The 10,678-nt window shown below is 37.2% G+C and overlaps 1 protein-coding gene across 4 annotated transcripts in view; it reads left to right on the plus strand.

The window, feature by feature from the left end:
* The window catches only part of ADAM29 (ADAM metallopeptidase domain 29), a 71,006-nt gene extending 62,676 nt beyond the window's left edge, over positions 1 to 8,330 (plus strand). For 3 of the 4 annotated variants that reach the window (XM_072796038.1, XM_072796041.1, XM_072796042.1), the window contains one exon: positions 5,497 to 8,330. In XM_072796038.1, coding sequence (XP_072652139.1) covers positions 5,654 to 8,299 — 2,646 coding nt within the window. In that variant the 5' untranslated portion in view covers positions 5,497 to 5,653 and the 3' untranslated portion in view covers positions 8,300 to 8,330. Of the gene's footprint in view, positions 1 to 5,451 lie in introns of all 4 variants that reach the window. The other variant, XM_072796040.1, reaches the window with a different exon arrangement.
* Positions 8,331 to 10,678: the final 2,348 nt, after the last annotated feature.

Consider the following 10,678-nt stretch of genomic DNA (forward strand, 5'->3'; position numbering starts at 1 on the left):
GGAAGCAAACGGAAATCAACAAGCAAAAAAAAACAAAAACAAAAACAAAAACAAAAAACAAGGGGGAGTATCCTCTGATTCTGTATACTAAGTCCCTTGACTTCCCCTGGAACTTTCCAGTGCTGCTTGGTCAATAATTTGTTTTTCCACTGTCCGTCTAGCTGGTCTTCTGGGGGAGGGGCCTGCTGTGCTGATTTTCAGGTGTTAGCACTTGGGGGAGCTGCTCTGTCCCCTGCCTGATGCAGGGCTCAGTGGGGGTTGTTTACCCCGTGAGGCCCCAGGAGGAACAACCGCAGTGGTTGCCGCAGCTCTGGAGCCCTGGAGTCAGCTTCCGCAGGAACTCCAGAGCTCTCCGTCTGCAGGGCCTGGAGGCTCCGGGGCGGGGCCGTTGCTCTGCTCAGCTCGGGGCAGGAGCGTCCTCGCTGTCCTGGGCCCTCCCGGCCTCTGCCTGTCCCGGGGGAGGCCGGATCCTGGGCTGTGTCCCGGCGCCCTGTGCTCCGGAGCCTGCGCTGGTGGATTCGCGCTCCTGCCCCGCAGCCCCCTCCGCGGAGCCGCCCCCGAGCCCCTCCGAGCTGCTCCGGGTCCCGCCGTGCGCGCTGCAGCCCTTAGGGAGCTCGGCGCACTCTCCTGGGTGCGCAGGTGTCTGTTACTGTCCCCGGGAGCCCGAGGGCATCCCCGCCCTCCCGGGTCCTGCTCCAGCTCCCCGCGAGCCCCTTTCCGCCCGGGAAGGTCGGTGCAGCTCCTGCATCTCCGGGACGGGGCTCTCCTGTCCTGGGGACACTCGCCCCGGCCTCAGCCCGGCTCCTCGCGGGCCCCTCCCCCTTGGAGGCCTTTGTTTCTTTATTTCTTTTTCCCCCGTCTTCCTACCTTGATAGAAGCGCGAACTCTTCTCACTGTAGCATTCCAGCTGGTCTCTCTTTAAATCTCAGGCCGAATTCGTAGATTTTCAGGATGATTTGAAGGTTATCTAGGTAATTTGGTGGGGACAGGTGATTTGGGGACCCTACTCTTCCGCATCTTGCCCCTCCCTGTCTACATATGTTTTATAGTTTTCAGTGTACAAGTCTTTCACCTGTTGAAATTTATTCCTAAGTATTTTATTTCTTTTGTGCAACTATAAATGAGATTGTTTCTCTAATTTCCTTTCAGATTATTCATCGTCAGTACATGATAATGCAATTGATTTTCACGTCAATTTTGTGTTCTGCATCTTTAATGAATTCCTATATTATTTTTAACTGTTTTCTTAAATAGAATTTTTATGGTTTTCTGTGTATAGGATCGTGTTGACTGCAAAAAGAAGACAATTTTACTTCTTCCTTTCCAATTTGGATGCTTTTATTTCTTTTTGTGGCCTAATTACTCTGGCTGGGGTTTCCAGTAGTATGATGAACAAGGATAGTGAGAATGGGCATTCTCACTTTGCTCCTGATCTTAGAGGAAAAAGTTTCTCTTTTTTTTCACAATTGAGTAAAATTTTAGCTGTTGGATTTCATACACAACCTTTATTATGCTGAGGTAATCTTGCTCTCTTCCTAGTTTTTTGAGAGTTTTTATCATGAAAATTGTTTAATTGTACCAAACACTTATTCTACATCCTTTTAGATGATCACATTTTTATCCTTAATTATCTTAATGTGGTATATAACAGTAATTGATTTTTACATTTTAACCACGTTTGTATCCCACAGATAAATCCTTCTTGATCATGGTGTATAATTATTTATAGTAGTGGATCATAAGGGATCATAAGGGACTACTGTGGTATCAGTTGCAACATCTCTTTCATTGTTTATTTATTTGAGCCCTCTTTTTTTTTCCTTGTTGAGTCAAACTAAAGGTTTATCAATTTTTCTTATTTTTTCCAAGAACTAACTCTTAGTTTTAGTGATATTTTTCTAGTCTTTTAAGTCTCTGTTTCATTTATTTATGCTCTGATGCTTGTTATTTCCCTCTTTCTACCAGCTTTCAGCTTTGTTTGTTCTGTTTCTAGTTCCTTGAAGTGTATAATTAAGTTATTTGAGGTCTTTCTATTTCTTGAGGCATCTATCACTATAAGCTTTACTTCTAAAACAACTTTTCCTGCATCCCATAAAGTTTAGTATGTGTGTTTTCATTTTTATTCTTATCAAGGTATTTTCTAGTTTATTTTGTTTATTGATTTCTTTGTTGATCCATGCTGTCCCAGAATGTTTCAATTTTTCAAACAGTTTGTGAATTTTCTGCTTTTCTTTCTGTTTTTGATGTCTAGTTTCATTACATTATAATTACAAAATATACCTTGGTGTAATTTAATATTTTTGCATTTGTCAAGATTTGTTTTGTGACCAAATATGTGATCTATTATGGAGAAATATCTGTGGGTACTTGAGAATAATTTGTATCCTGCTGCCATTGGGTAGAATATTCTGTATATGTCTCTTAGATAGATTTAGTCTTTAGTGCTATTCAAATCCTTTATTTCCTTGTTGATATGTAACCCGGAGGTTCTATTGTGTATTGAAAGTGGGGTATTGAAATTTCCTACTTTACTATAATGCTATCAATTTCTCCCTTCAGTTCTGTGAATGTTTACATAGTTAGATGTGCTGGTGTTGGATGCATATATATGTATATATGTATGCATCTCTTCTTTCAGTTTTGACTTAGACTCTCTTCCGCCAGATATAAGTATATTCATTCCTACTCTCTTTTGGTGACTGTTTATATGGAGAATCTTTTTCCGATATTTTCTTTTAGTTGTGTGGTTTTTTTTTAATTTAAAGTGAGTTTTTTCTACACAGCTTATATATTGAGCCTTATTTTTAAAATCCATTCAGTTACTTCGTGTCTTCCAATGGAGAGTTTAACTTTAAATTATTATCAATAAGGAACAATTTGATATTGATATTTTGTTACTTTCCTATTAATCTTTTGTGTTTTGTTGATTTTCTGTGTGCATATTGATATTCTTGGTTTCTTTTTTTCTTTTGTGTAATTGCTATAGTTTGTGTTTGTGTGTCTATGTGTGTGGTTACCTTGGGGCTTACATAACATATCTTATAGTTAAGGTAGTCTATGTTAAACTGATAACAACTTAAGCCCAATAACGTACCAAAATTCTATACTTCATCTTTTCTTCAGCTCATATTTTATGTTATTGTCACAATTTACATCTATTCTTACTGTGCATATTTTGACTTTTTATAGTTATAGTTATTTTGCATGCTTTTATCTTTTTTTTACTAGAATTAAAAGTGATTAACCCACCATAGAATCATACCATATCTGTATATATGTGTATGTGAATATATGTATATATATTTATATATGAACATACATGTATATAATCTATTTCATGTTTTTCATGCTTTCATGTTACTATTTAGCATTCTTTTATTTCAACATGAAAAACTCATTTTAGTATTTCTCATAAGGGGGTTCTTCTGTTTGTCTGGATATAAATATCTCCTTTATTTTAAAAGACAATTTTGCCAAATATAGTATTCTTGATAGGTTTTTTTTTTTCTTTAAATGTTTTGACTACATCATTTCACTGCTTCCAAACCTGCAAAATTTCAGTTCAAACTTTCACTCATAGTTTTAATGGTGATTCTTCTGTATATGACATATTGCTCTCACCACTTTCAAATTTTTTTGTCTTTGACCTTTTACAATTTGATTATGGTGAGTCTTGGCATGGATTTCTTTGGTTCCTTTTACTTGATACATTTGGGGCTTTGTGTATCTGAATGTCCATTTCATTCCTTAGATATTGGATATTTTCAGCCATTATTTCTTTGAAGGAGTTTACTGGACCTCACTCTTCTCATTCTGGGACTCCCATCATGTGGATCTTGATCTTCTTGTTGATGTTCTATAAGTCCTTTGTTTTCCTCATTCTTTTCCAGTCTTTTTCTCTCTTTTGACTGAATAATTAACAGTGATCTCTATCTGACTAGGAGTCCAGTGATCCCTTTTATCTGCTTGATCTAGTCTGATGCCTTTTCTGGACCACCTCGTGTCATTGGTCCATGCTCAGATCTGGAGGCAGGAAGAGCAGAAGCCCGCAGACTTCTGTTTCTTTATGTCACTTGGTAGAAAGATGGGAGATATCAGGCTTTATGAGAGCCTTATATTTTCTGCCCTAGTTGTTGAGTTGACATTGGGTCAGATTGTTTGGATTTTTCTGCTGCCTCTGAAGGCAGATAAGTTAACTAATTATCTGGTTATTGATGAGGATTAGGCTTGCCTACCAAGGCTATTATATTGCCAAAATAGGGGGATTAAACAGTCCATCAGTGCAGTGACTATGGACTATGTTTGGGATTAGCCTATAAGTCTTTGAAGTTGCCACTCTGAATCACACGTGTGTGTGTCTTGGCTCAAGAGCAGGTGTTAGAACACCTTACTATTTTTTTTATTATGCTTTTTTCATTCTCTGTCATTTATCCAGAAAGAGAAAACTATTCTTGAGGTTTTTGTCTGTGCTGGTGGTTCTGTGTTAAAGGCCTCTCCAGCACCCAATTTGGAAGATATACATGAGAAATTAAAAGAAAACTCAGTGAATTCACCTGGTTATCATTCCTCAAGTCTAGAAGTGTCTAGGCAGTCTGCCTTTTGATTTTTAGCTTTCAGAGGTTGTTTTATTTTTTTCACTGAATTACTTTCAGAGTATTTAGTTGTATTTAGAGGGAACAAACAGGGAAAATGAGTTTATGTGACCTCATTCCAGAAACTAAATTGGCCATAATTTTTGAATAATGTTTTGCATTAAAAATGTAATAAAGTATAAACACCTTTGAGTAACACTCCAAGGAATAAAAAAAGTCAAGTCAACCATTTTTGTTATATAAAGAGTTAAGATAGACATTATAGGAGATACTAAAATTTGTGAAAGACACAAATAATGTTCTAGTATTTCCAGAAAAGCTTAGTAAAAAGAACAATGTAGGGAAGAAAAAAGAAATGAAAATAAACATTTTTTTTTGTTCTGGGGAAGTATATGGTAAGCACCATAAGAGAGATTAAAAAATAACATAAGACTGATTTTTTAAAAATATGTATCTTAGGTAATAAGTAATTTATCATTTACGTTAAAAAAGAGGTACTATTATTTATGCCAATTTAGCATGTATAAACTGAAACATTCTCAGCAATATATGATCACCTTATCCTTAAGACTTTTTGTTTTATTTTTATTTTTTAAAAAAAAGACCCTTTTATTTTAACTACTTATTTTGGAAATGTTTATGCATATGCATATTTATAAAATAATACAGTAAATCCTTATTTTCTCATCATCTAGGTTTACTAACTATAAATCTATGGCCAGTTTTCATTCTTCTGTATACCCTTATCCCCCTTCTGCTCTTTCAATACTTAAGAACAAATTCTAGGTAGTTTCCTGAGTCATTCCTTGGTCAAAACACTAATATCTTTATTGTATGACTTTCTCTTTTTCTCCACCAGGCATAACCACGTTCAGCCATATGTTGCTTTTTGTTTTACTTATAGGGCTGATACTCTAATGGTTCAACTCTGCCAGAAGATAGATCCTTAACAATTAGCCCGGCACACTGACCAGCACAGGATAAGAAGCCAGAGCATCTATGACCTCAAGTTTTGCCTGCCTTCTTTTCTGGACCAATATTTCCATAATGGTGGTTTCATAATGACTCTGACTAAAGCTCTGCTGTACATGAGGATCATACCCCTGCTACCCTGGCTTGGGGTATTTCTGTCCTTTTGTGAATACCCCCAGGCTGAAGACCCCCAATATCAGAATACCCCAGAAGTAGTGATTCCTTTGAAGATACCTGACACCAGCAGAGGCATGAAGCCTTCTGGCTGGCTCTCTTACAGCCTGCGTTTTGGGGGCAGGAGACACATTGTCCACATGAAGGCCAAGAAGTATTTGCTGTCTAGACACCTCCCAGTGTTCACCTACACAGACCAAGGTGCTCTCCTCGAGGACCAACCCTTTGTTCCAAAGGACTGCTACTACCACGGTTATGTGGAGGGGGACCCAGAATCCCTGGTTTCTCTCAGTTCCTGTTCTGGTGGCTTTCAAGGATTGTTACAGATAAATGACTTTGCTTATGAAATTAAGCCCATGACTTTTTCTACTAAATTTGAACATCTGGTGTATAAAATGGATAGTGAGAAGACTCAAATTTCAGGCATGAACTCTGATTTTATGCAAGAGGAAACTGTATCCCAACTGGAGTCTCAAAAGATGAATAATTCTACTCAGAAGCAAAGTGCTTATTCCAGCTGGTGGGTCCATATGTATATTATGGAATTAGCAGTGGTGGTGGACCACAGTCTATATGTTCATATAAAAAAGAATATTTCAAAGTTTAATGAGGACCTATATGCTATGGTAAATATAGTGGATTCCATTTATGATGGAATGGGTCTTAAACTGTCATTGTTTGGTTTGGAGTTCTGGACTGAAAGAAACTATGTTCAAGTAAATGATGCACATAGATCTCTGAGATATTTCTGCGTTTGGAAAAATAGTAACTTTGGTTTGCGCCTGCAACATGATACTGTACATCTTTTTATAAATCAAACAGTACGAGGAATGAGTGGTTTAGGTTATCGTAATGGAATGTGTCAGCCATTGCAAAGTTGTGCAATTATTACTACTACAAATAAAACCTTGAACAAGATTGCAATTGCAATAGCTCATCATCTTGGCCATAATCTGGGTATGACTCATGATGATGCCTTTTGTAAGTGTGGACATCCTAAATGTATAATGCATGTTTCAAACCCACCAGTAACTGCATTTAGCAATTGTAGTTATTCTTATTTTTGGTCATATAGTTTACAGTTTGCACAATGTTTGTTCTACAAGACACATCCAAAGGACATATTTTCAAAGAAGCGTTGTGGGGATGGTATTGTTGAAGCAGATGAGGAGTGTGACTGTGGATCTTTACAGAGTTGTTCAACAGATGCCTGCTGTCTGACAAACTGCACTCTGACCTATGGGTCTATTTGTGCTTTTGGGCTTTGTTGCAAAGACTGCCAGTTATTACCACCAGGAATAATGTGTAGAAAAGAGGTCAGTGAATGTGATCTTCCAGAGTGGTGCGATGGAAGATCCCCATTTTGCCCAAAGGATGTATATGTGGAGGATGGAATTCCCTGTAATGAAAGTGCCTATTGCTATGAAAAGAAATGTAACAACCGCAATGATCAGTGTAAGCAGATTTTTGGCGAAGATGCAATAAGTGCAAGTCCTAGTTGCTACAATAGCATGAACACTCGTGGGGACCGTTTTGGGAACTGCGGCATCCTCAAGTCTACATATATAAAATGTAATGTCTCAGACAGCCAGTGTGGGAGAATTCAGTGTGATAAAGTGACACAAATGCCCCTTTTGAGAGACCATTCCACCGTGATTCATACTCACTTCAATAATGTCATCTGCTGGGGTATCGACTACCACTTCGGGATGACCATACCTGATCTTGGAGAAGTGAAAGATGGCACAGAGTGTGGCCCAGAACATATCTGCATGAACAGGAAGTGTGTCCATTTATCTGGCTTGGATAGTAATTGTACGCCTAAATTCTGTAACATGAGGGGCATTTGCAACAATAAACATCACTGCCATTGCAACTCTTTCTGGGACCCACCCAACTGCCTCATTAGGGGCAATGGAGGTAGTATTGATAGTGGCCCACCCCCTAAGAGAGAAAAGATAAAGAAGAAGTACTTGTTAATAGCCTCACTTTTTTGGTTGCTTCTTTTATTATGTTGTCTTCTTTGTCTTTGTATAAGGAGAAAGAAAAAAGAAGTTCCGGCTCAACCTGATAAACAACCGCAAATGGTTCCACCTCCACCTGCAAAGCCAGAGAAAAAAGTCCCACCTCCACCCCCAAAGCCACAGAAAATGATTCCACCTTCACCTGCAAAACCTCCACAAAAGGCTCCTACTCAGCCTGCCAAGCCACCGCAAAAGGCTCCGACTCAACCTGCAAAGCCACAGAAAAAAGCTCCGACTCAGCCTGCAAAGCCACAGCAAAAGCCTTCAGCTCAGTTTTCAAAATCACAGCAACAGCTTTCAGCTCAGACTTCAAAATCACAGCAACAGCTTTCAGCTCAGTCTTCAAAATCACAGCAAAAGCTTTCAGCTCAGCCTTTAAAATCACAGCAAAAGCTTTCAGCTCAGCCTTCAAAATCACAGCAAAAGCTTTCAGCTCAGCCTTCAAAATCACAGCAAACTCTTAAGAGTCAATCTAGCGTAACAGTTGGCCCAAGTGGGAAACAAAGGCCATCAGTCACAAAGAATGTACCCAAATAAATGTGCATTAAAAAAGGCAATCCCTAAAATATTTATACTTACTCTTCATTATTTTAAACAATTAGAAGATTTGTTTTTCCAAAAATTTGTCTATATTTTCTGGGGAAAGGCATGGCACGTGGATTGTGTATGTGTTTTTAAGTTACTGCTTCTCAGCTTCAAATCCCCTTCCCATTTTGTACACTGCATTACAGGGATCGCATTTCTGCTCTACCAGCCTTCTTCCTATAGGGAACAGGGAGAATGAGTGAGAGTTTGGAAATCCAGACATCTATCTACTTTTTGATGTCAATATCACCTCAACATGTTTTACATTGGCAGCTTTACGTAGTAAATGTATATACTATTATATATAACATTTATTTGTTTACATTATAGCTATAATAATTATTATTATTATTAAATTTACTCCAGACCAACTTCATTGTCAGACTGAGAGATAGCAGCATAGCTGTCTGGTGTGCTGTCACCAGAGTTCTGAGTCTCAGATTTTTTTAGCTTTCTACCAATATTGCAAATCTTCTTCATCAGCTTAGAAGAACCTACTGTCAGAGTTCGGAGTGTCACATCTATGCAGTCTTTTTGATTTAAGTAACCCCCAAGCTTTTCCCTTTGCTCCTCAACTCCTTGAATGAAATTACTCTCTTACAATTAGTATTTAATGGCTACTCACCAGTTAGCAGCATAGTATCTCCCTTAACTTGTTCTATTCTTCCATATATGTTTTTACCCAATTCTTATACTTAATTCTATCCCTCTAAAATCACTGATGTGGTTTTACTTTTTCTGAATGAATCCTGACTGTTACAGTACTAGTCTTGGCATAACAAGGAAACTGAAAGTGAGGAGGTGTCAGAAGTTTTTGTTTGATATATCTTTACTAGTGACCTTGATCATCTTGAGTAAAGTACTAAAATTTATTGCAATTTTCCAACCACAAAAAGAAAGGATAGGATAATAATATCAGTTGTCTCTCATTTTGGAGGATTCTTTGGTTATAAAATGAGATAAAGAAAATGCTTTTGATTCTAGGTAAGTCTAGGAAGATAAAGTCATTTTTCCCCTCAGAAAACAAAACAATTGTATAATACAGAACACATTTTATTTAATTATATATTTAAAGTATCAGAGAACTGTGAAGGAAATGGAGATTAAAAGACTTAAAAACTACAAAGAAAGGAAAACATTGAGAAATGTCAACACTTTTTTCCCTGAGACAAAACTGATTGTTCCCTGTAGTGTGATGATTCTGAATTCAAAGGGAAGATCCACTTGGCCCTTCCAGTTAGTAGGCCTCTTTTGAAGAAAGAGAAACTGAAACTTCTTAGTGTGTAAAAGAGACTAGGTTGATAGATTGGACACTTAATAGGGATCAAATTCAAAATCATTTTTCTCTACACCACATTAGCTGAATTTAAGTCCTCTGTGGGAGGCTGGGGAGAAGGTTGAAGCTTTTAAAGGAAGAAATATCTGTAATCTGTTTTACTCCGGAGGCAAAGACCTAGTGGAAGGGATTTTCCTAAAGGACATGTATTATCTTCCCGTTAAAAATTTAGCCTGATTTTGAAGGAGATTGGAATATAGGGTAGAGAACTGAGTTTAGAAGATTTGCGTATCAGAACAGAACATAGTTACTGATTGCTTTCATAGCTGAGAAAATAAAAGCATATGGGCTCTCAATAAAAAGTACAGTAAGATATATGTGTCTTGAGTTTCTGACAAAAATCAATTGTTAATTGTTTTGGAATTATCAGTCACCTGACCTATCTTCCAAACAGGAAAAATGAAAAGTTCTCGTCAAAGGAAATTCTACCCTAAACTCCTATGATTCTTTATACATAACATGTAGCAGACTATAAGATTATCACATGTATCGAGGAAGAAATTATGACCAATAATAAAGAGAAAATAACAAACACAGTAAAAGAGGAGCCAGAAGTCATCTAAAATATGATCCAGAGTGGAAAAGATAATAAAAAAATTCAGCATGATTACTATTTTAGAGAAACTGAAAGAAAAATAAATGAACTATGTGAAAGAGGAAAGATTCTCTTTACCAGAAAATTAGAATCTATTCAAAGTTATCAAATATATCATTCTAGAGCTGAAAAAATAAAATATCTAAATTTAGGAAATTAGTAAACACTTTGAAATATATATTGCATTGTTCAATTAACTATTAACTAGAACAGTCAGTGAAAAAAATTACACACATAGCAAAAAATATTAAAGATTAAGATAAGTGATATGTGAAATATATAAAAAAAACAAAAATCATTAGAGTCCTCATCGAAAAGGAGAAAGATAATTGAATAGAAATAATAAAAAAGATTAAGTTAGAGAATTTCCCAGAAGCATGGAAACACACCATCCAAAAAA

Source organism: Canis lupus, chromosome 24, assembly GCF_048164855.1.
Source record: "Canis lupus baileyi chromosome 24, mCanLup2.hap1, whole genome shotgun sequence".
In the NCBI taxonomy this organism is placed as follows: domain Eukaryota; kingdom Metazoa; phylum Chordata; class Mammalia; order Carnivora; family Canidae; genus Canis; species Canis lupus.